Source organism: Pongo abelii, chromosome 18 (assembly GCF_028885655.2).
Source record: "Pongo abelii isolate AG06213 chromosome 18, NHGRI_mPonAbe1-v2.0_pri, whole genome shotgun sequence".
Lineage (NCBI taxonomy): Eukaryota > Metazoa > Chordata > Mammalia > Primates > Hominidae > Pongo > Pongo abelii.
This window is the reverse complement of record NC_072003.2, coordinates 68,303,087-68,328,944: the sequence shown is the minus strand read 5'-3', so window position 1 is coordinate 68,328,944 and position 25,858 is coordinate 68,303,087. Positions and strand designations below refer to the sequence as shown.

The following is a 25,858-nucleotide window of genomic DNA, read 5'->3' as shown; positions in this document are numbered from 1 at the left end:
TGGTTTAACAAAATTCTTTAATAAAATTTATAAAAATGCATCTTTGAGAATACTTTTCTCAGCTTGAATTGTTTTCCTTTTCCACCCCCAAAGAAAATACACAATTATCAGCACCCACACATGTATACACTCAAAACTACAGTGACATTCTCTACACAGAACTATATTTGATATAGCTTGAACTGCCGAAAAATCAAGACAATTCCAAAAAGTGATTGCAGGGTTGATTTTTTTCTCCAAAACACTTGAGAAACAGTAAAGCTATTTCAACAAAAGTCTTTTCTTCAATTGTCAAAAGTTGAAATTCACATTTAAATAAACAGAGAGCCAAATCAAGATCCTCTCTACCCCTACCCCTCAACTAACCCCCTTTAGGGCCACATTTTCTTCTTGCTCCTAAGAAAAAAATTTGGAATTTCGAATATTCTCAGTTTTCTATGCACATCTGGAATCGGGCAAATGTGTTCAGCTCAGCCAGCATTTTCTGTAGACATCATCAAAAGCAGGCACTTGGGGATTCTGGGCTTTGAGTACAAACCACGGATCCTGTGTCAGAAACACATGTTGAGACTCCTCCATTCCTTCCAGAATTTTCAGAGATGAGGTAGACCCACCTCAATCATCCTCAGCATCAGTTTGCTAAATTGCCAGGCTCAAAGACAAGCTCTCCTGCCATCTCCAAGCCCACTTTTCATAGTTCCGCTCTGTCTTTGGCTGCAGCACTTTAGGCACTATTCTAAGTCCTGGAGTATATCACTCTTGCTTCAGAGCTAAATAAACATTAACGAACACACTTACTCAGAACAAGTCACTGGATAGAGGCCCATTGCAAGTTACATACTCAGGAGATGAAAGAGGGAAGCCATTAAAGGTCTTCAGATTAGACAATACCTAGTCAAGATGTGCCCAGACGAAGACACGAGCTTCTTACCCTAAAAGGGCCCAATAATTTCTGCATCGGAGAACTCCTATCTTGGGCAAAGCAACTGAATTCAGGAGTGAGAATAGATATTAAAACATGGAGGCAGCTCATGCCCACAATCCCAGCACTTTGGGGGGCCAAGACAGGAGGATTGCTTGAGGCCAGGAGTTTAAGACCAGCATGGGCAACATAGCAAGACCCCATCTGTACAAAAAAATAAAAAGGAGGCTGGTGGGAGAATTGCTTGAGCCCCAGAGTTTGAGGTTACAGTGAGCTATGATGACATCACTGCATCCCAGGCCTGGGTGATGGAGCGAAACTGTATCTTAAAAAATGGCAGGGAGTTGGGGAGCTGGGCAGGTGCAGTGGCTCATGCCTGTAATCCCAATACTCTGGGAGGCCAAGATGGGAGGATCACTTGAGCCCAGGAGTTTAAGTCCAGCCTGGGTAACATAGGGAGACCCCATCTCAAATATTTAAAAAATTAGTCATGCGTAGTGGTGCATGCCTGTGGTCCCAGCTACTTGGGAGTCTGAGGTACAAGGATTGCTTGAGCCTGGGAAGACAAGGCTGCAGTGAGCTGTGATTGCACCACTGCACTCCAGCCTGGCTGATAGAATGAGACCCTGTCTTAAAAAAAAAAAAAAAAAAAAAAATGCAGAGGGACACACCAGTGTAGCAATGAGCAGGAGCACACAAATTTTTTTTTTAAAAATTATATACACAAAACAACAGAACTAGAGTAGCTGACTTCTCCTCGTCTTTTTAAAAGTGAGACAAAATTCCTTAAGAAAATCTGCAAGGTGCTGGGTGAACCTTCTGATGCTGAAGTTGTTCTTCTGGAATATTAAAATTTGGGTAGCTTTTGGACATCACCACCATGTAAAGAGTGATGGGAAAAGAAAAAAAAAAGCTTTAAGAAAGAAGTCAAAACTTTTCTAACACACACTGATTAGAGCTATAAAGTGGAAAGAGTATAAAGCTATACTAACTGCATCACTGACCAGTCTCTTTTTTTCCCAGAAACTCATCTCAAGGGAAGGGAGCTGAAAAACCACCAGCAACATGATTTCTGCATTTCCCAGCACACTGGTCTAGGGCCCGCCTCTCTTGAGTCCCCTAGTCGTCCTCGCCGCCTCCGTACATGTCTGCCAGCTTCTTGAAGCGATTGCCCCATTCGTTCAAGTAGTCATAGTCCTGGTCTTTGTCTGACTCTGAGGAGTTCAGGGAGCTCAGACTAGCAGCTTCGGAACCGCTTCCTTCATAGTCAAACACGAGCAGAGAATCATAAGGCGGGGCTGTGGGGTCAGTATCAGCCGCCTTCAGGTTCTAAAGAAGAAAGGGGACAAAAGGATCTTTTAGTGAAAGGAAGGGCACACCTGTCATCTGGGGCAAGAAGTCTAGCAATATGTAAGGTATGACAATGCACCCAGACTGTGGCACACCACGGAGCAGTGAACACCAACAACGTACATTTATACACATTGTCATGGAAAGATGCAGATGCACAGGATATGTTGTTGATGGAAAGAGAAAGTAAAATGGTAAGTTATATGTAGGCAGGAGAGATGCAAGCACCGACCAGTCAGGATGGAGTCCCCACAAATCAGAGTGGGTCTGCCACACCACCAGCTGGGATGGGCAGAGCTGGAAACTTTGCATACTGGTGCATGCAGGCTGCATTTCCACCCAGAAAGGCCTGGAAGGATGAATGCCAAATGCTTAACAGTTAAATCTGGGGAGTGGGGATGTGGGAATTAAGGAAGGACTTGTATTTTCTTTTTCTTTTTTTTGGAGACAGAGTTTCATTCTTGTCACTCAGGCTGGAGTGCAATGGCGTGATTTTGGCTCACTGCAACATCCGCCTCCCAGGTTCAAGCGATTCTCCTGTCTCAGCCTCCCAAGTAGCTGGGTCTACAGGCATGCGCCACCATGCCTGGCTAATTTTTGTATTTTTAGTAAAAACGGGGTTTCACCATGTTGGCCAGGCTGGTCTCCAACTCCTGGCATCAGATGATCCACCTGCCTTGGCCTCCCAAAGTGCTAGGATTACAGGCGTGAGCCACTGCACCCAGCCTTTTCTTTATATATTTTCATTTTATGAAATAAATAAAGTATATTTATTTATTTTGAGATGGAGTCTCAAGTCTTGCTCTGTCACCAAGGCTAGAGTGCAATGGCATGATCTTGGCTCACTGCATCCTCCGCCTCCCGGGTTCAAGCGATTCTCCTGCCTCAGCCTCCTGAGTAGCTGGGATTACAGGTGTGTACCCCCACACCATAATTTATATTTTTTAAATAGCAAGCATACTTAAAAAAAAAAAACTTTTAGATTTGGGAGTACATGTGAAGGTTTGTTATATAGGTAACAAATGGTAAACTCACGTCCTGGGGGTTTGTTGTACAGATTATTTCATCACCCAGTTATTTAGCCCAGTACCCAATAGTTATCTTTTCTGCTCCTCTCCCTCCTCCCTTCCTCCTCCCTCAAGCAAACCCCAGTGTCTGTTGTTCTCTTCTTCGTGTCCATGAGTTCTCATCATTCAGCTCCCACATACAAGTGAGAACATGGGGTATTTGGTTTTCTGTTCCTGCATTAGTTTGCTAAGGATAATGGCCTCCAGCTCCACCCATGATCTTGCTCCCGCAAAGGACATGATCTTGTTCTTTTTTAGCATACTATTTTTATAGTTTAAATAAAAACTGCAAATACAAGTGATGACTTGCAAATGAGTGTGAATGGAGGAAAGGCCTGAATCCAGATGTACCTAAAAGGGCTCTGTAGCCAGGAGCGGTGGCTCACGCCCATAATCCCAGTACTTTGGGAGGCCGAGGTAGGCAGATCACCTGAGGTCAGGAGTTTGAGACCAGACTGGCCAATATGATGAAACCCCATCTGTACTAAAAATACAAAAATTAGCTGGGTGTGGTAGTGGTGCCTGTAATCCCAGCTACTTGGGAGAACTGAGGCAGGAGAATCGCTTAAATCTAGGAGGCAGAGGTTGCAGTGAGCCAAGATCACGCCACTGTACTCCAGCCTGGGCGACAAGAGTGAAACTGTCTCAAAAAATGAAAATAAAAATAAAAATAAATAAATAAATGAATAAAAGACGTGGTTAAACTGGTTTCTTCCTGTTTCTTGTTTTTTTCCAGTGGCTAAAATGAATGTGGCTTGGTCACTTCTAACCCTGCAGTGCCTCACAGTCCTCAGTGACAGCTCCCATAGAAAGCTAAAGCAGGCCGGGCGCGGTGGCCCACGCCTGTAATCCCAGCACTTTGGGAGGCCAAGGCAGGCAGATCACCTGAGGTCAGGAGATCGAGACCATCTGGTTAACATGGTAAAACCCTGTCTCTACTAAAAATACAAAACAAACAAACAAACAAAAAAAATAGCTGGGCTTGGTGGCAGGCGCCTGCAGTCCCACCTACTCGGGAGGCTGAGGCAGGAGAATGGTGTGAACCTGGGAGGTGGAGCTTGCAGTGAGCTGAGACTGCACCACTGCACTCCAGCCTGGGCGACAGAGCGAGACTCTGTCTCAAAAAAAAAAAAAAAAAAAAAAAAAGAAAGCTAAAGCAAACACAGACCTCACCATGAAGACTCACCGAGGGCCACTGGACCATCAGACAAGCCCAGAAAATCATTCCAGTAACCAAGCAAGTTAATAGAGAACATAACTTAAGGAAACAGATCCTGCTGGACTATTTCTTTACTGGGTTCTTTCTCATCTTATCCTAAGCTAATTAATTTAATGCCTTGTTATTGTCCCTTGCAGACAGGCACAACCTTCTGATAGTTCTGGCCAATAACTGGTTGGCAACTCCCTTGTTGAATAAGAAGACAGTTTGCTAGAAGAAAGACTTTTGTCCTCTGCTTTGTTCTTCATACTTTTTCCTGACTGGAATACAGACTTAAGATCTGGAAGGGTGGCAGCCATCTTGTGATCATGAGACGACAAGCCTGAGAAGAAGGGTCTACATGCTAAGATGATGGAGCAGAAACATGGAACAGCCTGATGCACCAGCCTAGACTGCTCACCCCAACTTTCTATTTGTAAGAGGTAAATCTACTCCCATCTGTTTCAGCATCTTGTATTTAAGAGCTGAATGCATTTCTGACATATACAATACAGATTCTATTTTTCTAATCCTCAGGTAGGCTTGTCATGTACATTTATCATTGTATCCCAACCAGCAGTGGGAGACAAGGGAAGTAAATTCCATTAGTGAAACTAAAATGAAATTTACTTAGAATCTTCCTAGTTTCATTTCTAGATCTACTAAATCCTTTCAGGCAATTCTTGGTTTTGCCACATGGACTTTGCAATTTGAAGCACGATTAGATCCAAAATTCAGATGAGACACAGATTAAGAAAAACAGGCCGCCAGGTGCGGTGGCTCACACCTGTAATGCCAGCACTTTGGGAGGCCGAGGTGGGTGGATCACCTGAGGTCAGGAGTTAGAGACCAGCCCGACCAACATGGAGAAATCCTGTCTCTACTAAAAATACAAAATTAGCCGAGTGTGGTGGCACATGCCTGTAATCCCAGCTACTTGGGAGGCTGAGGCAGGAGAATCGCTTGAACCCGGGCGGAGGTTGTGGTGAGCAAAGATTGCGCTGTTGCACTCCAGCCTGGGCAACAAGAGCGAAACTTCGTCTCAAAAAAAAAAAAAGGAAAACAGGGCTCAGGGCTCAGGCAAGCTGAAAACATAGTAAAGGAAAGAATCTAAAGACTTTTTCTCATTTTCGACACAACTCCTCCTGAGTTTAGAGATGAGCCGTGCTTTGGCTTTCCACGTGGATTACTTACTTCATCAATAAAATTTCCAATTTCATCAGGATTGGCAGGGCGGGGAAGGTACCGGGGGACACTCATGAGTGTTGGCGCGACATCATTACGAGTCACTTCAGGCCGAGCGTCCAGGCCCCTGTGCAACTGGCTCAAGTCAAAGTCCTTTGGAGAAAAAGGTTGAAGTATAATGAAGAGTAAGAAAGAAACAGTCATATACACAGGGCTATGTTCAGTTTATAGATTACGGTTGGATGATGCCTTCACTGCCAACTGTATGATCTTTACCAGTTTAATGCAAAATGACAGTTTTCAAGCTAAAAGTCTCCCAAATAGTACTGGAAAAAAACATAGCCCAAAGGATTGTGAGTAGCATGTGTGGATCCAGATATACGCTGTGTGCCTTACTAATTTTCATAGGACATGATGATTAAATCACTGTTTGGCAAATATTCACTCCCTCCCAACCCCAGCTTGTGAGAAAAGTATACATCCATCGATTTGGGGCTTTGTTGTGTGACTTGCTTAGCTAATGGGACAGTAACATGTGACACAGGCAGAGGTCTGAAAGGCACCAGCTTCTGGTACAAAGATGAGACTTGCATGGAACAGACCTGGACACAATTTGCAGGTTAGAGCCATTCAGCTAAACTCTGCCTAAATCTGCTGAGCCCCAGCCATCCTACAGATTCTCATGAGCTTAGATGAGACCAGCAGTTGCCCCAGCTACCCCACAGTACATGAGAAAGACACGCACGTTGTGTGCCGCTGAGATTCTGGGATTGGTTGCTCTATTGCTCACTGATACCATATATCTGGTATCCCCCAGCTAGACTTACAAGTGCCTGAAATCTAGAACAATATTTTTCTCTGTACACCCACCTCTGTATGTTGTATGGAGCTCAGTAAATTGAGCCTCACTCTGTGGCCTCAGACAAAAGCAGGACTCTGTAATAGACCCCCATGGTTCCCTTTCTATAATAAGTAGACTCTCCAAGACACCGAACAGTTCCCTGGACAACTCTAGGGTAAGATGTTGAGATCATCTCCAAAATCAGGAAATACAGAGGGACTAAAGGTATAACAATGACAAAAAGGAGTTTGGCCTAGCTAAAAACTCAAGAGAAACAAAGCAGACCGGTTGTTCTATGTCAAAGAGAATCTGGCTGAAGTTCATGTCCAGAGAATGGCAATGAGGAGTGCAGGCTCTGAGACAGACCATTTGGCTCTGTTGCTTCCTAGCTGTGTGACCTTAGCCAAGTTACTGAGCTTCTCTGTGCCTCAGCTCGCTCATTGAGGTGCAGAACAGTATGCGATCAATAAATGTTAGCTGTGTTGGTGATGATGTGATGATGATGATGATGGTCAATGACAATGTCTACTTTCTTGGGTAAGGCCTTAAAAAGATAATATCCAAAGTGATTCAGAGTTGTTTCAAATGCCTACCTCTTACTAATCATTGCTTCTTCCGAATAAAGAGATCACCATTGAGCTACCAAGGTTTTAAAAACCCACCTGGTCCTCTTCTCCGCCTCCTTCTTCATCATAGTAATAAACGTTGTCCCGGGTGTCATCCTCTGGGGGCAGTAAGGGCTCTTTGACCACCGCTCTCCTCCGAAGAAACAGCAGGAGCAGCAGAATCAGAACTGGGATGGTGGGGGAGAGAGAGAGCAAGTGTTGAGAGCCAGAGATAAAGAAGGCCAGAAGCAGCAGCTATCACAGAACACCCCTCATACCAGACAGGGGGTAGTTAGACAGCCACCAGCTGCCTTCAGTACACTTGAAGATGTCAATCCACGTGACACTCACATCTCTGAAGTTGGTATGTACAGTACAACATAGTAGACAGTGATATGTGAATTCAACCATGGTCCTTAAGTTTCAGGTGGGTTTTAAACTCAATCACTGTCATTTTCCCAAATCTGGGGGAAAGTGTTCCAGGCAGAGGAAACAGTAAGGGCAGAGGTCCTGAGGCAGGAGCATGTTTGGTGTGATGGAGGGAAGGTGAGGAGGCCAGCATGGCTGTAGCAGGGTGCATGAGGGGAAAAGACATGGAGAAGAGTTCAGAGGGGCAAGCAGGGCGGGAGGGACATATGGGCCACTACGAGGACTTTGGCTTTGATTCTGAGTTGGAGCCATTGAAGGTTTGTGAGCAGGGCTCCTAGGTTAGCCCAAATGTGATTGATACATAATCAGCTATGGGGAGTGGGACAGAGACTATAAAATTGCCTGGTATGTTCTTATTTTCTCTTAAGATAGAATCATATAAGCAAGCTTTAAAATCTATTGAACTTCCAAGGCTTAACACAAGGGTTACATTTGATCTTGGGATTATTTCTAGGATATATACAATTAACATTTAACTTAAAAAAAAATTCTCTAAAGCAGCCAGAAAGAAACCACTTAACTTAAAATATATATATATTATTCACTGTGAATGAAAAAAAAAAAGATTCCATGTGTTTTCTATCTATGGGTGCCCAAGTACCTATATACTGTACCCTATGAAGCATAATCTTTATTTATTTATTATTATTATTATTTTGAGACACAGTCTTACTCTGTTGCCCAGGCTGGAGTGTAGTGGCGCAATCTCAGCTCACTGCAACCACCACCTCCTGGGTTCAAGCGATTCTCCTGCCTCAGCCTCCCAAGTAGGTGGAACTACAAGTGCCTGCCACCATGCCCAGCTAATTTTTGTATTTTTAGTAGAGACAGGGTTTCACTATGTTGCCCAGGCTGGTCTCAAACTCCTGACCTCAAGTGATCCACCCACCTGGGCCTCCCAAAGTGCTGAGATTACAGGCGTGAGCCACCACACCCGGCTGAAGCATAATCTTTAAACAGGAGGTTGCATAAACTTGGGGAAAAGATTTCTCAGGTGTACCTCAACTACCTATTTCTGAAATCAGAAAAATGCCAGAAACCTTATCGAGATAAACAACATAACTCCCTTGTCCATGATTCATCAACAAGAACCCTGAATTGGCTGCACAGGGAGACAGCACTGAACAAGACTATAGGAGCTACACAGTCCCTAACCATGCAGAGCAAGAGGCAGTTTACCGTTTCCAAAAAGACGCCTCTTATCAGCTATGCCAGAAGCCCAGTATCCACAGGCTCTGAGAAAAAGCCTGGCACAGAGTAAGCAATCAAACATTGGCGGAAAACATGAAAAGCTTCAGATCTCCTGGTATCTCTCTAGTAATTTTTTTTTTTAATAGAGATGGGGTCTTGCTATGTTGCCCAGGCTGATCTTGAAACCTAAGTTCAAGCAATCCTGCCACCTCAGCTTCCCAAAGTGTTGGGATTATAGACGTGAGCCACCGTGCCCAGCCTCTAGCACATTTTTGCCCTTAAGAAACAAGAAATTGGCCGGTGGAGTGGCTCACACCTGTAATCCCAGCACTTTGGGAGACCAAGGTGGGAGGATCACTTGAGCTCAAGAGTTTGAGACCAGTGTGAGTAACATAGTGAGAACCCATCTCTAATAAAGAAAGAAAAAATAATAATAGAAGCTAAAAATACAAGAAATTGAACATCTGAACTCTGGCATTGTCTCTGTTTTAAATGCTATTCTACGTGGGAATCCCTACCCCCAGTGTCTAAAAAAATACATACCCATAGCAAATTTAGGTAATCCTATTTTTTAAAAAATATTTCGAGTATAACTACAATCTTTAAGATTCCCTGGCTGGGTGCAGTGGCTCATGCCTACAATCCCAACATTTTGGGAGGCCAAGGCAGGAGTACTGGTTGAGACCAGGAGTTTGAGACCAGCCTGGGCAACATGAGGAAATACTGTTTCTACAAAAAAATATTAAAAAATTAGCTGGGTGTGGTGGCTCATGCCTGTGGTCCCAGCCATCCAGGGGGCTGAGGTAGCAGGATCACCTGAGCCCCAGAAGTCAAGGCTGCAGTGAGCTGAGATCTGAGATCACTCCACTGCACTCCAGCCAGGCCCACAGAACGAGACTTTGCCTCAAAAAAAAAAAAAAAAAAAAAAAGAGAAAAGAAGAAGAAGAAGAAAAAAAAGATTCCCTTTAGAATGAATGTACTAGTCAGTAACCACTACACCAAAAGCAAGACCAGGCCACTGAAATGTAATTTGACTAGGAAGTGGGCAGGCAGGGCTTGTGTTACCCTGCCCAAGACAATGATGAATTAACCTAATCTCATGGCACAATAAAGCCGTGTAAAGCCTGGCAGGATGAAAGTCCAGAAGGTTTGCTCAATTCTCAACAGTACTATCCTTTTCTTCAACTTTGGGAGGACACCAGGAGGGGGCAGAAACAAATGGGATGCCCAGCAGACATTTCTGGAAGGTTGAAAGGCACCCTCTCCTGGAGTCCACTGAGGCAGCAGCAGCAGGATCAATGGCACCCATGCTCAATCTAAATTGAAAACCCTAGATTTGGTCCCACTGCTCCCTCCAAAATTCTTTTTCCATTCCCACCAGCTTGGCCTGGTCTCTGCCCTCCTAGGAGTCTCCTCAAGCCTCTGCTGTGCTTTGCTAGGAGGGGAACCTTCCTGAATACCCATTTGCCTGTTGAAATTCTACCGGCCCCTGTGGCCTAACCACTTACATCTTCCACAAAACTGTCCTTAAGACTCAATTAACAGCCTTTTCTGACTACACTGACTACAAAGGCATTCGTGAGCTGGACCACCCCTTGCGGTCACTAATTATATATGATCTTTAAACATTTCTTTAAAAAAATTTTTTAAATAAAAAAAAATATATTTTTAATTTTGTAGAGACAGAGTCTTGCTTTGTTGCCCAGGCTGGTGTCAAACTCCTTGCTTCAAGCAATCCTCCCGCCTTGGTCTCCCAAAGAGTAAGCCACCATACCTGGTCAAAGGTTTCTAATTGACTTGCTCTCATTTGCTTTGAGAATCATTTGCTTGCTCTTCTATCATTCACATGTTTAAAGCCCTACCAGAGTTCTGATGTAGTGCACTCCTCCATATGGATACTTTGTCTTTTGATGCACATAGTCTGTTTTCATAGCTAATTTATTCCTTTAATAGATTCAGTATTTTCTCCCTGTGTGTAAATGATAAAAGTATTTACCTTGACCATAACAGCACCTGTGTCACCCCTAGGGCTCACTCCAGGTGGGCTCCAACGGAAACAGGTTTAAGGACTATGGCAGAAACTGCCAATTTTCCTCAGCATCCTTTTTCTCCTTTATCATTTCAGTCATTGACACTCACTGCTCACCCTACACTCCACCCCTACTCCACATCAATTTTCAATTGTAAGTAGAAGCTTCCAGGCTCCCTTGCAGCTAGATGTGGCTGTGTTTGGGCCAATGGTATATAAGTGGAGGTGATATATGCAACTTCCAGTCATTTGACCTCCACTTCCTCTCTTATCCCCTTCCCCTATCTAGGATGGAATGTAGAGGTAGTGGTGGTGAGCTGGCTAGCTTAGACCACGCTGATGAGGGCAGCCCCCAAGGTCTTGCTACTCTGCCTATGGTCTAAGGAACTGCAACATCAGTAACCCCTGGGAGCTGGTTAGAAATGTAGAATCTGGCCAGGTGCAGTGGCTCAAGCCTGTAATCCCAGCACTTTGGGAGGCTGAGGCGGGTGAATCACCTGAGGTTGGGGGTCCGAGACCAGCCTAACCAATATGGAGAAACCCCGTCTCTACTAAAAATACAAAATTAGCTGGGCATGGTGGCACATGCCCATAGTCCCAGCTACTTAGGAGGCTGAGACGGGAGAATCGCTTGAACCCGTTAGGCGGAGGTTGCAGTGAGCTGAGATCGCACCATTGCACTCCAGCCTCGGCAACAAGAGCAAAACTCCGTCTCAAAAAAAAAAAAAAGAAAAAAAAAGAAATGCAGAATCTGTAGTCCTACGCCAGACCTCCTGGATCAGATTTCCCAGTTTAAAAAGAGGCCCAGATGATTTGTATGTACTCAAGCTTGGGATGCACTGTCTTGAAGGATGAAAAGAAACAAGGTAGAAGAAACCTGGGTCCCCTGTTGACTTCATGGCCTTCCCATCTTAGACCATTTACCTCTGAAATGTTCAGTAAGAGACAAACTTCTATTTTACGGAGGCTAGCATAACTTGGGAGTCTCTTTCCTACATCAGCTAACCTATATCCTTACTAATATAAGAATAAAAATCATTTCCAGGAAATAAATCTCCTCCATTTTTTTAAGTCAAAGGCTGAGTCACTTGCCAGCTGGACTTACTTAGCAAAGCAAGAATTCCTCCAAGAATCCCCAGAATGGCAGGAATTTGCAATCCTGCTTCGATAGGCTGTGCCTTCTTACAGACGCCGGCGACCCCTTCACAGTCACACACGCTGACCTCTAAGGTGGTCACTTGGTCTTTATTCTGGTTATCCATGAGCTTGAGATTGATTTTGTAGTCACCCACCTCTAAGGCCATCTTCGGCTTCAAAATGATAGATTCTTGGGCTGGAGAAAGTAATAAAAAGAAATGATGAGACCAGGGAGGAAAATAAAAAGCTCATTCCAGAATAAAATTGCTAGTGAACTAAAGATACTCGCAAGCTGAGTGAAGAGAGCAGAGCTGCTTGGGTTTTATTTAGGTATGTACTTTTTTTCTTTTTTCTTCTTTGCTGTAAAAAGCTTTATTTCCATTTGGTCTAAGGCTTGGGAGAGGGCTCTAGAGTTGGTTTAAAAAAGCTGCCTAGTGGCTGGAGGGAGAGGCTTAGGCACAGCAGGGCTCTTCAGATGTCGCTGGGTTTGGTAGTCTCCTGTGTGCCTGAGGGTGACCCTTTTTGCCCAGCCCGGCCTGGAGGCCGGCCAGCCTGTGAAGGTTGGTCAGGTGGTCACCTATCTTCTTGATGAGTTTCACTTTTTCATCTAGGAAGTGGCTCTCCAGGAAGTCACAGATATGGGGGTCTGTGCAGGCGGAACCCAAGGCATGAAGATCCAAAAGGGCCCAGTTCAGGTTCTTCTCCAGGGCCAGAGTGACTTCCATCGCACCCAAGGTTTTACCCCATTCATCTTGACACAGCTTCTGGATGTCCTGGAAGACAGTGCGGCCGCCACACTGGTTTTGCATTTTCAAGGGACACTCAGCGCCCTTGTGCTTCTCCTTGGCCAATTTGTGGAAGAAGTGGTGCACACCTTCCAGATCCACATCGTCATGGCGGAAATAGAAGCCCAGAGAGAAGTAGGTGTAGGAAGCCCACGTATGCAAATTGACCAGGCAGTTGACAGCTGCCTCCACCTCGGTAGAATAGTTCTGATGAATCTGGGAGCTCACGATTGGTTGGCAAGAAGGAGCTAACCACAAAAATGGTGTTGTTTGGTCCCAGGAGCAGGAGGTAGCAGAGAAGATGGTCCTGGAGGTTGCAAGTGGAGAGGGGAGTGGAGGGTGGCTAGAGGCTGGGAGAGGAAGCCCTGCTTGGGTTTTAGATTACTGGGTAGCATGCTACAAAGTTAGGTACCAGGAAAGGAAAAAGACCTTTGGAGCAAGGCCTCAAAGACAGAAGTGACAAGGAAGCAAGTATCAATGGAAGGGGTGACATCTAGAAGTTGAGAAGGGAAATTGAAAGGTGGGAATCTGGGGGAAGGGAAGCATGGCAGTTGGAGCAAAGTTGCCAAAATAAAACTCAGGTACCCACTTGGGTCGTTGTACTGAATGGTCCAGTTGGCACTCGCCCCGTGTGTTAGTTCTGCTGTGAAGGGAGATGTATTGGGAGGAAGGTCTGCATCAATGATGTTTATGACCTGAGGCTTTGGATTCCTCTCACAGAAGAATAGAGTTCGAGGTTCTGGTATGGGGGCATTGTCATTCACATCAGACAGGATCAGCAGAAGTGTCCCTGTTCCAGTAGCAACTGGAGAACCTAAGAGAAAATACACAGGAAATGTGGCAGCTTGGCAACAGTAATGAATCCCCATTGCCTTCCACCAGACCAAGTCTAGATCTTGTCCTGGCTCTTCAGTGGTCCCTCACCAGGCCCCACTCCACCCGCAGAACCTCCTGTCCCACCATTCCCAAAGGACCTCCACTCCCAGGTGGGCAGGTCTCTGGCCGTTTTATACAGACAGCTCATTCCCATCTTGATAACAATTATTCAAGTTATTCCTCACACCAAGAACACATTCCTCCTTCTTCACATATCGTTATTCATTCACTGAATTTTAACTACTCCAAGAAGTCCTATTGCCTGCCTGTTGTTTCCCTAGTTCTCCTTTTTCTGCACTTTCCTGCCATTCGAGGTCATTAACAAAGCATTGAGTCTTTTTATTTATTTTAATTTTAAGCCTGACTAGAAGCTTAAAATCAAAGGGGATGAGTTGGGTCTTTTGAAGTCTCTGCAAATTGGTTTTCAAAATAGATTGGGGAGTTCATATACACTTTTCTTTTTTTTTTTTTTTTTGAGGCAGGGTCTCACTTTGTCACCCAGGCTGGAATGCAGCGGCATGAACACAGCTCACTGCAGCCTCTACCTCCTGGGCTTAATCTCCCACCTCTGCCTCCCTAGTAGCTGAGACTACAGGCGCATGCCACCATGCTTGGCTAGTTTTAAAATTTTTTTTTGTAGAGAGGGGGTCTTATCACGTCGCCCAGGCTGGTCTTGAACTCTTGGGCTCAAGTGATCCTCCCATCTTAGCCTCTGAAAGTGTTGGGATTATAGGTGTGAGCCACTGCGCCCAGCCCATCCACACTTCTGTTTGCATTTCTTTTACATCTTGACACAACACCAAGCATATAGTAGTAGGAAAAATTGGTACCCAGGGAACTATCATCAATATTAGTATACGATACGGATACAAAACAACAGAGGAATCCATCTCAAACCTATAAATAGATATGTCTAGATGGCATGACTGTAAATTTTTGAAACTTTTTTTCTCATCTAAATTTTCTTTTTTAACAATGAGCACATGTCATTTAAAATTAATTTAAGGAGGCCAGGCATGGTAACTCATGCCTGTAATCCCAGCATTTTGAGATTATGGGCAGTATGTTGCCCAGGCTAGTCTTGAACTCCTGGCCTCAAGTCATCTCCCACCTGAGACCCCCAAAGTGTTGGGATTACAGGTGTGAGCCTAGCACCCAGCCTATAAATGTATTTAAATGCACAAAAACAGTCTGGAAGGACCCACACCTAACTAATTTAACACCTAACTAATTTCACCCACATGGGTATTAACATTTTTCAGGTAAAGGAATTGAGGGACATAAAAATTAAACAGCAGGCCAGGTGCAGTGGCTCATGCCTGTAATCCTAGCACTTTGGGAGGCCAAGGTGGGCAGATCACAAGGTCAGGAGTTCAAGACCAGCTTGGCCAATATGGTGGAACCCTGTCTCTACTAAAAATACAAAAAATTAGCTGGGCATGGTGGTGCACACCTGTAATCCAAGCTACTTGGGAGGCTGAGGCAGGAAAACTGCTTGAACCTGGGAGGTGGAAGTTGTAGTGAGCCAAGATTGCGCCATTGCACTCCAGCCTGGGTGACAGAACAAGACTCTGTCTCAAAAAAAAAAAAAAAAAAAATTAAACATCAAATCCAAGGTCACACGAGTATTAAGCTTTGGAACTGGATTGTAAACCATCATTATCTGGTTCCCTTAGGGAAGGAATAAAGAGTGAGTAGTGAAAAGTAAGTTCTGTTTGACCAAAATTACTTGAAAAAAAAATTTTTTTTTGGAGACAGGGTCTTGCTCTGTTGCCCAGGATGGAGAGCAGTGGCACAATCTTGGCTCACTGCAGCCTCCACCTCTCAGACTCAAGCAATCCTACCACCTCAGCCTTCTGAGTATCTGGGACTACAGGTGCTCACCAACACACCCAGCTAATTTATGTACTTTAATGTAGAGACAGGGTTTTGCCATGTTGCCCAGGCTGGTCTTGAACTCCTAGGCTCAAGTGATACTCCCACCTCAGCCTCTCAAAGTGCTGGGATTACAGGTGTGAGTCACCGTGCCCAGCCCACTTGAATTTTTGATAATAAGAATGCCTTTGTTTAAGAATAAAAGAGAAATATTTTGCAGCAACATGGATGAAACTGGAGGCCATTGTCTCAAGTGAAACAAATCAGACATATAAGGAGAAATACTGCATGTTCTCACTTAGAAGTCGGAGTTCAATAATGTGTACACATGGATGTAGATTGTGGAATGATAGACAATGGCAGCTGGGAAGGGTCCGAGGGGTGGGAGGGGGTAGATGATGAACAATTACTTAATGGGTACAATGCATGCTATTTGGGTGATGGATACCCTAAAAGCCCTGACTTTACCACTACACATCTATGCATGTAACAAAATTACCCTTGTACTCCATACATTTATACAAATCAATCCAACAAACAAAAAAGATAAAAGAAAAAGAATGAACTCTTGCCTCCAAAAGAAGGGAGGGGCAAGGAAGTGAAGTAGCTAGGAGGTCGAGGCAGCAAAGGCCCAGATGAGGCCCCCTTACCGTTGTCTGTAGCTATGATGAGGGCTGTGTATGTGCTGTTCTTCACGTGCTCAACATCCTCCCTATCCAGCTCAGCCCGAGTGGAAATGGCACCAGTGTCCGGATTAATCTCCAGCCAGTTGGCAGTGTCTCTCCAAATCCGATACCTGAACAGGGACAAGCTCTGGCTTTTAGAATAGGACCAGCAAACAACATGTAGCTGAAAACGGCTTAAGCGCTTCTTCAGTTATATGGTTACTTCCAATGTTTTTATTTTGAAAACCAACAATAGGCTGGTCGCAGTGGCTCATGCCTGTAATCCCAACACTTTGGGAGGCTGAGGCGGGCAGATCACCTGAGGTCTGGAGTTCGAGACCAGCCTGGTCAACATGGCAAAGCCCTGTCTCTACTAAAAATACAAAGATTAGCTGGGTGTGGTGGCACATGCCTGTAATCTCAGCTACCGGGGAGGCTGAGGCAGGACAATCGTTTGAACCCGGGAGGTGGAGGTTGCGGTGAGCTGAGATTGCACCATTGCACTCCAACCTGGGCAACAAAAGTGAAACTCCGTCTTAAAAAAAAAAAAAAAGAAAGAAAAGAAAACCAACGATACAACAGACAAGTTACTAAAATAGTATGATGACCATCCATGAACTCTTCACCTCAGTTTCCTCATTGTTAATACTTTGCCACATCTGCTCTGTCTATATTGATACACGCCTACATAATTTCTTTTTCTGCTGAACCATTTGCAAATAAATTGCAGAAGTCACGTTCCTTTACTTATAAATATGTCATGTGTTATCTCCTAAGAACAAAGGCATTCTGTTATATAACCCCAATTTGATTTTATTTTGATTTTTTATTTTTTTTGAGACAGAGTCTCGCTCTGTTGCCCAGGCTGGAGTGCAGGGGCGCGATCTCAGCTCACTGCAAGCTCCACCTCCCAGGTTCACACCATTCTTCTGCCTCAGTCTCCTGAGTAGCTGGGACTACAGGCGCCCGCCACCACGCCTGGCTAATTTTTTGTATTTTTAGTAGAGACGAGGTTTCGCCGTGTTAGCCAGGATGGTCTCGATCTCCTGACCTCGTGATCCGCCCGTCTCGGCCTCCCAAAGCACTGGGATTACAGGTGTGAGCCACCACGCCCAGCCTTGATTTTCAATTTTTGGAAACAAAACTTTGATAGAATACTATTGTCGAATATATGATGCATATTCGAATTGTCAGATTTTCCAAAAATGTCCTTTATAGCAACCTTGCACCCTTCTGGATTCAGGATCCAATATGGCCTTTCGTTGGCATGGCTCTTCCTTAGGTCTTTCTTTTCTGTCACTGACATTTTTGAAATGTGCTGGCCAGTTGTTTTGTAGAATGCCCCTTAACTTGGGTTTGTCTGATTATTCCTCAAAATTTAGATTCAGGTAATCCATTTCGGCAGTCGGTGGTGGGGACAAGAACAGGACAGAGGTGATGCTGTGGCCTCCCTAGTGCAGGACACTGGGAGGCACATGATGTCTGTGCTTCTATTGATAACTTTGATCACTTGGAGAAGGGAAAGGCCACCAGACTTCTTCACAGCAAAAGTGCCTTTTTTCACTGCATGATTAACCTATAATCTGCAGGTAGATAATTTGAGAATATCTTGTTCAGCAACTAATTTTCACCCGATGGATTTGGCATCTATGGATGATTCTTGCTGAAGCAATGATTACTATAATCCTTATTTATTTGTAAATACAGACTCCTCCAGACCAGCTCCCCCAAACAATACAGTAGTTCCTAAATGGTGGCAACATGCCACCTCCTCTCCTGTCATGAACATCTGGAGATGCAGGTTGCCCTGTTGACCTGTGGGTGGGCTGCACTACTGACATTTAATGGAAGGTACGGGGAGGCTAACGGAGATCTACTGCTCAGTTATTTACTAGGGTCATGGAAAGGCTCTGGAAGGGAAACTAAGAAATCAAAGGAGGAAAGCGCTCTGAGAACCTGTGGGCTTGGCCTCACTTCTTTGGAAGTGCAAAGCAATGAATTACATCAAGTGGTCATTGTTCCAGGTGTAAGGGCCTCTGCAAACAGACACTAAAGACCTGGTCCCTGAATCTGCCCCAGGAGATGCTTTGAACTATCTATTTCACTACTGCAAGCTTTCAACCCAGCCTGGAAACTGTACAATCCAGGGTTTCATCACTGAACCAAATCCTGCGTTATTGTCTTTGATTTTTCACCATTCTTTTAAACTTCAATTAAAACCCATCTTGCCAGGCCTTACAGTTTGGAGCATGTAGAAATATCTCTAGATTATGAGAAGTCCATTGGCTACATACAGAAAATGAGAGTTGGTTTTTTTTTTTTTTTTTTTTTTTTTTTTTTTTTTTTTTTTTTTTTTTTTTTTTTGAGATGGAATCTCACTCTGTCACCCAGGCTGGAGTGCAGTGGCTCGATCTCAGCTCACTGCAACCTCAGTTTTTTGGGTTCAAGTGATTCTTGTGCCTCAGCCTCCTGAGTAGCTTGGATTACAGGTGTGCACCACCATGCCCAGCTAATTTCTTGTGTTTTTAGTGGAGGCAGGGGTTTCACCATGTTGGCCAGACTGGTCTTGAACACCTGGCCTCAAAGTGGTCCACCTGCCTAGGCCTCCCAAAGTTTTGGGATTACAGGCATAAGCCACTGTGCCCAGCCCAAAATGAGAGTATTTTAAAGCAAGTGTTGTAGTTGGTTGGTTGGCATGTGGGTTTTCAGCATCTGTGTGATTTACATTATAGAGGTACCTTCAAGTTTGAAAGGAGAAATACTGATAGTAAGCTACTTAGAACACAATACTATGGGCTGGGTGCGGTGGCTCACGCTTGTAATCTCAGCACTTTAGGAGGCAGGCAGATCACTTGAGGTCAGAAGTTCGAGACCAGCCTGGCCAATGTGGTGAAGCCTTGTCTCTACTAAAAACACAAAAATTAGCCGGGTGTGGTGGCAGGCATCTGTAATCCTGGCTACATGGAAGGCTGAGGCATGAAAATTGCTTGAACCCCGGAGACAGAGGCTGCAGTAGGCAGAGATCACGCCACTGCACGCTAGCCTGGGCGACAAAGTGAAACTCCAAACTCAAAAAAACACAATATTATGTATGCAAAGTAAAATTGCATATCTACCATACTACAGGAGCTCAGAGAGGCAGCACATCAGACCAAGAATGGCTGTCTGTAAAGGGAAGGGAACAGGTGAAAGGAGCACAGATAAAGGGAATAAAAAATAAATTAAGAGAATGGTCTTGTACAGACAAATGACAAAATGCCATGAAGTACATATTATTGATTTATATATAAAATGATATAAAATAACCAGTTGCTGCAAGTCAGTTGAAAAATCCTCATACTTACGTTATTTTCTGTTCCATAAATGTGTCTGGCTCCCAGGCAGTGTAGGATGTGATTTCCTGGCCCACGCCAAAGTCCTCGGACACTTCCACTCTCTTTTCAGGAGGCACAAAGATGGGGGCTTCATTCACATCCAGCACATCCACGGTGACAGTGGCTGTGGAGGTGGTGAGAGAGACCTCAAAAGGCACTACATTCGTCACTGCTACGTGTAGAATGTACTGCTGCTTGGCCTCAAAATCCAAGCCCTAGAGAGCAGAAACAATGAAGTTAAAAACAAAACAAAACATTTTGTGTTAGTAAAAATAAAATTAAATCCTTAACTGTTGCTTTTGGTAATATATCAGGTTGGTGCAAAAGTAACTGTGGTTTCAGCCATGACTTTCAATGGCAGAAACCACAATTACCACGGCTTCTCAAATCTGCTCACCTACTCAAGAGGAAGTCAAAGCTCTGGGGCTATTCTAGGGATCCAGTCACTTCAGCAAGCAATTCACTCAAATTCTTAGTTTTCAAGTTTCTTTCCTTATTTTATTTTTTTCCGAGACAGAATTTTTGCTCTTGTCACCCAGGCTGGAATGCAATGGCTCACTGCAACCTCCATCTCCCAGGTTCAAGCGATTCTCCTGCCTCAGCCTCCCTAGTAGCTGGGATTACAGGAGCCCACCACCACACCTGGCTAATTTTTTGTATTTTTAGTAGAGATGACGTTTCACCGTGTTGGCCAGGCTGGTCTCGAACTCCTGACCTCAGGTGATCCACCCGCCTTGGCCTCCCAAAGTGTTGGGATTACAGGCATGAGCAACTGCACCCGGTCGCCTTTTTTTTTTTTTTTTTTTTTTTTAAAGAGATGGAGTCTCATTCTATTGCCCAGGTTGGAGTACAGTGGCATGATCATAGCTGAATGCAGCTTCAACCCCCTGGGCTCAAGTGATTCTCCCACCTCAGCCTCCCAAGTAGTTGGGCCCACTGACATGCACTACTGCGCTTGGCTAGTTTTCAAGTTTCTAGGACATTTTTCAAAAACAACCATATCTGCCCCACTTCTAAAATAAACCAGCACAAGAGCAGAAACCAGTAAATCATTTTCGCTCTCACTGCAAAATGGAAAGAGCTAAGGGAAGGAGAATGTTTCTGGGAAAGAGCCTATTAAAGCAGATAGTACTTCTTTTTCAATTTCAGGATCCTGTGTAAGAGCTTCTTGATTTCTTTCTTTTTTTTTTCAGACAGAGTCTCACTCTGTTGCCCAGGCCAGAGTGCAGTGGCGCAATCTTGGCTCACTACAACCTCTGTCTTCCGGGCTCAAGCGATTCTCCTGCTTCAGCCTCCCAAGCAGCTGAGATTACAAGTGTTCACCACCATGCCTGGTTAATTTTTGTATTTTTGGTAGAGATAGGGTTTCACCATGTTGGCCAGGCTGGTCCCAAACTCCTGACCTCAGGTGATCTGCCCGCCTCGGCCTCCCAAAGTGCTGGGATTGCAGGCATGAGCCACCATCAGCCATCAAGAAGCCTTAGCTTCTTGATTTCTTTTTTTTGAGACGAAGTCTCACTCTGTTGCCAGGCTGGAGTGCAGTAGCACGATCACGGCTCACCGCAACCTCCCTCTCCCAGGTTCAAGCGATTCTCCTGCCTCAGCCTCCCTAGCAGTTGGGACTATAGGTGCGCACCACCACGCCCAGCTAATTTTTGTATTTTTAGTAGAGATGGGGTTTCACCATGTTGGTCAGGATGATCTCGATCTCTTGACCTTGTGATCTGCCCGCCTTGGCCTCCCAAAGTGCTAGGATTACAGGCGTGAGCCACCATGCCCGGCCTCCTTTTCCCCACCCACCCCCGGAGACTGAGTCTTGCTCTGTCACCCAGAGCTGGGGTGCAACGGCACGATCTTGGCTCACTGCAACCTCCACCTCCCAGGTTCAAGCAATTCTCCTGCCTCAGCCTCCCCAGTAGCTGAGATTACAGGCACGTGCCACCATGCTTGGCTAATTTTTGTATTTTTGGCAGAGACTCAAACTCCTGACCTCGTGATCCGCCTGCCTCAGCGTCCCAAAGTGCTGGGATTACAGGCGTGAGCTACCACACGCAGCCCAGTTTCTTGATTTCTTACATGAGCAGGAAGAGCCACTGCAAACCCCACATGGTCCACTAGAATCTGGGAAAGTCACCCTGTCCCTCTGCCAAAGCGAATCTACTTCTAAGAAGATACCAGGGGACAAGGGCATGAACAGCTGCGAGGATGCCAGTTTCTGCATCTTGCCAGGTACCATACAAACCTTTGCTGTTTTCAAAATGCCATCGTTGTTCACTGGATTTGTGGTGACGACAAATTGTCCACCATTATCATTCAATATGGTGTATACAGCCTCCCATGCTGGGGTACTGGGGGCATCAGCATCAGTCACTTTCAGTGTGGTGATTACGACGTTAGCCTCGTTCTCAGGCACCTGACCCTTGTACTGCAGAGCAAAGAGGTATGTCACTTACAAAGTACCAAGACTGCTAGCAGAGCCAAGTCTCAGGGGGCTAAAGGATTCCTCTTTTTTGTTGTTTCTTTGAGACAGGATCTCACTGTCACCAGGCTGGAGTGTATTTGAGCGATCATGGCTCACTGTAGCCTCAACCTCCTGGGCTCAAGCAATCCTCCCACCTCAGCCTCCAGAGTAGCTGGGACCACAGGCATGCGCCACCACACCTGGCTAACTGAAAGCAAGCTTCAAGGAGAAGATGTGACAAGGAGAGGCCAGGCAATGGGCACACTGGCGTGCAATGGTACAATCTCGGCTCACTGCAGCCTCCGCCTCCTGGGTTCAAGCAACTCTCATGACTCAGACGCTCGAGTAGCTGGGATTACAAGCATGCACCACCATGCCCGGCTAATTTTTCTATTTTTAGTGGAGATGGGGTTTTGTCACGTTGGCCAGGCTGGTCTCAAACTCCATCCTCAAGGGATCCACCAGCCTTGGCCTCCCAACTTGCTAGATTACAGGTGTGAGCCACCACGCCTGGCCATTATACAGGATGATTTAAACTTCCCCTACTTGGTTCTCAATACCTTCTCCTTGAATGCATGTAATATCCCTGGCATTCAATAATTTTCATAAGATGTCTTCCTAGCTATACTAGAAACACCATGAGAATGGAATCTTTGTCTTTGTGTGTGATGGTCTCTCCAGTGTCTAACACAGTGCCTAATATAAACTTAGAAAATATTTGTTCAATAAAGAAATGAAACCCAATAATATTTGCTATCAAAATGTACCATATGAGACTATGAACTCAGTAGGTGCTTTTTGCAACTTCACAATCTTGCGCCAATTGGCCCCAGGCCAAGGGTGGAAAAAAGATGCTAAAAGACAACTGCCATCTCAAGATGCTTGCTTTTAAGTTTAAAGTTAACATTCACTAGTCTGGAGAGTTTTCAAAGACTTCGCCCATGAGCAGTGGTGAAACTTAGTTCACGAACAACAAAAGACCTTTCTTTGGAAACCCTCTAAGGAGTTATAGAATTACCGTGGTGGGATTGAAGACCGGAGGGTTATCGTTGGTGTCCATGACTGTGATCACAGCTGTCGCTGTTGTGCTTAACCCCTCACCTTGAAGGTCAGCAGCCTGAACCACCAGGGTATATGTAGGGAAACTCTGCAGAGAGATCGACACAACCAAGTCAGGACCAGGAACGCTAGCCACCTTTGGCCTAGCCCAGCCCAACACATGGAACCAGAATATTTAACCATCTGCTTCATGTCAGCCTGTCTGTCTTCTATGCACGGAACCTCTAGACAGAAGCTTAGATGCAAAGCTCAGACCATCACTGTATTAACTGACAACTGGCCTAGCAGGATTTTGCTTTGTCCACGGGATTGAGCTAATACACATTTGTCCTCCACACCCTCTGGATCCTCCTGACCCCTGACCTCTCGGTCCAGCCCAGTGGTGACCACACTGATGACTCCTGTGTTCCTGTTAATGGTGAACATATTTTTGTCAGGCAGCTCAGGATCTTGGCTGAGGATGGTGTAAGCGATGGCAGCATTGTAGGTGTTCACATCATCGTCCGCGTCTGTGGCTGTGACCTCCATCACAGAGGTTCCTGGAAGAGTTCAAGGAGAGGAAGGTTTAGACAAGCTGCACTTTGGGACTGGGTCAATACTGCTTAATCCAATTCTGCCCCTGAGGGATAAAGGAGGGGACATGGGGGTGGTACCATGTCAGAGTTCCCTAATTCCTAGAATTCTTACCAAAGTGCTAGGGGAGGAAGAAAGCTCAAACTATCAACTTATTATCCATGTATAAATACACAAATGGTAATAAAGAAAAGAAAGGGAATGATTATCACAAAAGTCAGGGTGTGGTTATCATTTTTTTTTTTTTGAGACGGAGTTTTGCTCCTGTTGTCCAGGCTGGAATGCAATGGCGCAAACTCGGCTTACCGCAACCTCTGCCTCCCGGGTTCAAGCGATTCTCCTGCCTCAGCCTCCCAAGTATCTGGAATTATAGGCATGCGTCGCCACGCCCAGCTAATTTTGTATTTTTAGTAGAGACAGGGTTTCTCCATGTTGGTCAGGCTGGTCTCAAACTCCTGACCTCAAGTGATTTGCCCACCTTGGCCTCCCAAAGTGCTGGGGTTACAGGTGTGAACCACCGCGCCCAGCCTAGGGTGTGGTTATCTTTACGGAGGAAAGAAAAGAATGTGACCAAGGGGGATTGTTTAGGGCTTTAAGGTACTAGCAAAGATCTGTTCCTTAATTAGGAAGGTTGTTCTTAGCCAGGTATAGTAGCTCATGCCTATAATCTTAGCAGCTTGTGGGGCTGAGGTGGGAGGATTGCTTGGGCCCAGGAGTTTGAAAGTAGCCTGGACAACAAAGCAAGATCCTGTCTCTAAAAAAATTTTTTTTTTTTTTTTGAGACGGAGTCTGGATCTGTCACCTAGGCTGGAGTGCAGTGGCGCGATCTCAGCTCACTGCAACCTCTGCCTCCCCGGTTCAAGCAATTCTCCTGCCTCAGCCTCCCAAGTAGCTGGGATTACAGGCACCCGCCACCACGCCTGGCTAATTTTTTTGTATTTTTAATAGAGACGAGGTTTCACCATGTTGGTCAGGCTGGTCTTGAACTCCTGACCACAGGTGACCCACCCACCTCGGCCTCCCAAAGTGCTGGGATTATAGGCATGAGCCACCATGCCCAGCCTAAAAAAAAAAAATTTAATAATAAAAAAGGGAAGATTGTTCTTAAACTCTGCCTATTTTATATGTTTCCATAGGTAGACTGTTATATACACGCATAAACACAACAATGGCTTGCCAAGAAGTTCTGTCCATAGGAAGGATCAGCTTTAGTTACACAACCTTTGGGGTTGGACAACACTTTGGGGTCCAAAGAACCTAACAGTCTTTCTGGGTATTCAGATTCTCATTAGTGGATATACCTGGAAGAGCACCTTCCATGACAGACCCCTTAAAGACCTCCTGGGTGAATTCGGGCTTGTTGTCATTCTGATCGGTCACTGTGATCAAAATCTCCATTGGGTCCTCAACTGCGTTCCCGTTGGATGACACAGCATGAGAGAAGAGCTGAAAGAACCAAGTGAGGGTGACTTGAGCTCTGATGAGGAAGAAAACGTGGGAGAAGGGGCCCGGCCAGAGCACAGTGCGCTCCCCCGGCTGCCACACCTTCCCACTCTCTGAGACCCCCAGTGGGTGACTTTTCTCACACATGTGGTGCTGCTGCTTCAGTGAGATCATAACAAGACCCATGGACTGGAGGACACCCCCGCTGGCTCAGACCTCCCATTTCCCACACAAGGACCAGGGCATCAGACCTAGAGATAAAGGTGGGGGCCTGAAAAACTCTTATTCCATGCCGGGTGAAACTTGCTCTGGTCCTTCTAGTCTAGCATTTCCCCCAGATATTTCTGAATTTGGCATCAATATATGACTTCCTGGCCAGGCATGGTGGTTCATGTAATCTCAGCACTTTGGGAGGCCGAGGTGGACAGATGGCTTGAGCTCAAGATTTCAAGACCAGCCTGGGCAACATAGCAAGATCTTGTTTCTACAAAAAATACAAAAATTAGCTGGGTGTGGTGGCCTGCGCCTTTAGTCTCAGCTACTCAGGAAGATGAGGTGGGAGTGTTGCTTGGGCCCAGAAGGTCCAGACTGCAGTGAGCTATGATTGTACCACTGCACTCCAGCCTGAGTGACATAGGTAGACCCCGTCTTAAAAAAACAAAAATCTAAAACCAAAACAAAAACAAAAAAAAATGACCTCTTGGAGGCCGGGCGCAGTGGCTCACTCCTGTAATCCCAGCACTTCGGGAGGCCAAGTAGGGTGAATTGCCTGAGTTCAGTAGTTTGAGACCAC

At 45.3% G+C, this 25,858-nt stretch overlaps 2 protein-coding genes across 2 annotated transcripts in view; both read right to left on the bottom strand.

Annotated features, from left to right (window-relative positions):
• The window catches only part of CDH1 (cadherin 1), a 100,569-nt gene continuing 74,711 nt past the window's right edge, over nt 1-25,858 (bottom strand). Inside the window, 11 exon segments of the mRNA NM_001133902.1 lie at nt 1-2,251; nt 5,732-5,875; nt 7,226-7,356; nt 11,923-12,150; nt 13,329-13,553; nt 16,141-16,286; nt 19,500-19,744; nt 21,772-21,954; nt 23,009-23,137; nt 23,413-23,588; nt 24,924-25,068. Of these exon segments, the coding sequence (NP_001127374.1) occupies nt 2,042-2,251; nt 5,732-5,875; nt 7,226-7,356; nt 11,923-12,150; nt 13,329-13,553; nt 16,141-16,286; nt 19,500-19,744; nt 21,772-21,954; nt 23,009-23,137; nt 23,413-23,588; nt 24,924-25,068 (1,962 nt within the window). The 3' untranslated portion in view covers nt 1-2,041.
• LOC112129431 (ferritin light chain-like) lies at nt 12,159-13,117 on the bottom strand (the record flags this gene model as incomplete). Its single annotated transcript, XM_054535073.1, has 1 exon — nt 12,159-13,117. A coding segment is annotated over one exon (711 nt), but the record flags the coding sequence as incomplete, so codon positions are not given.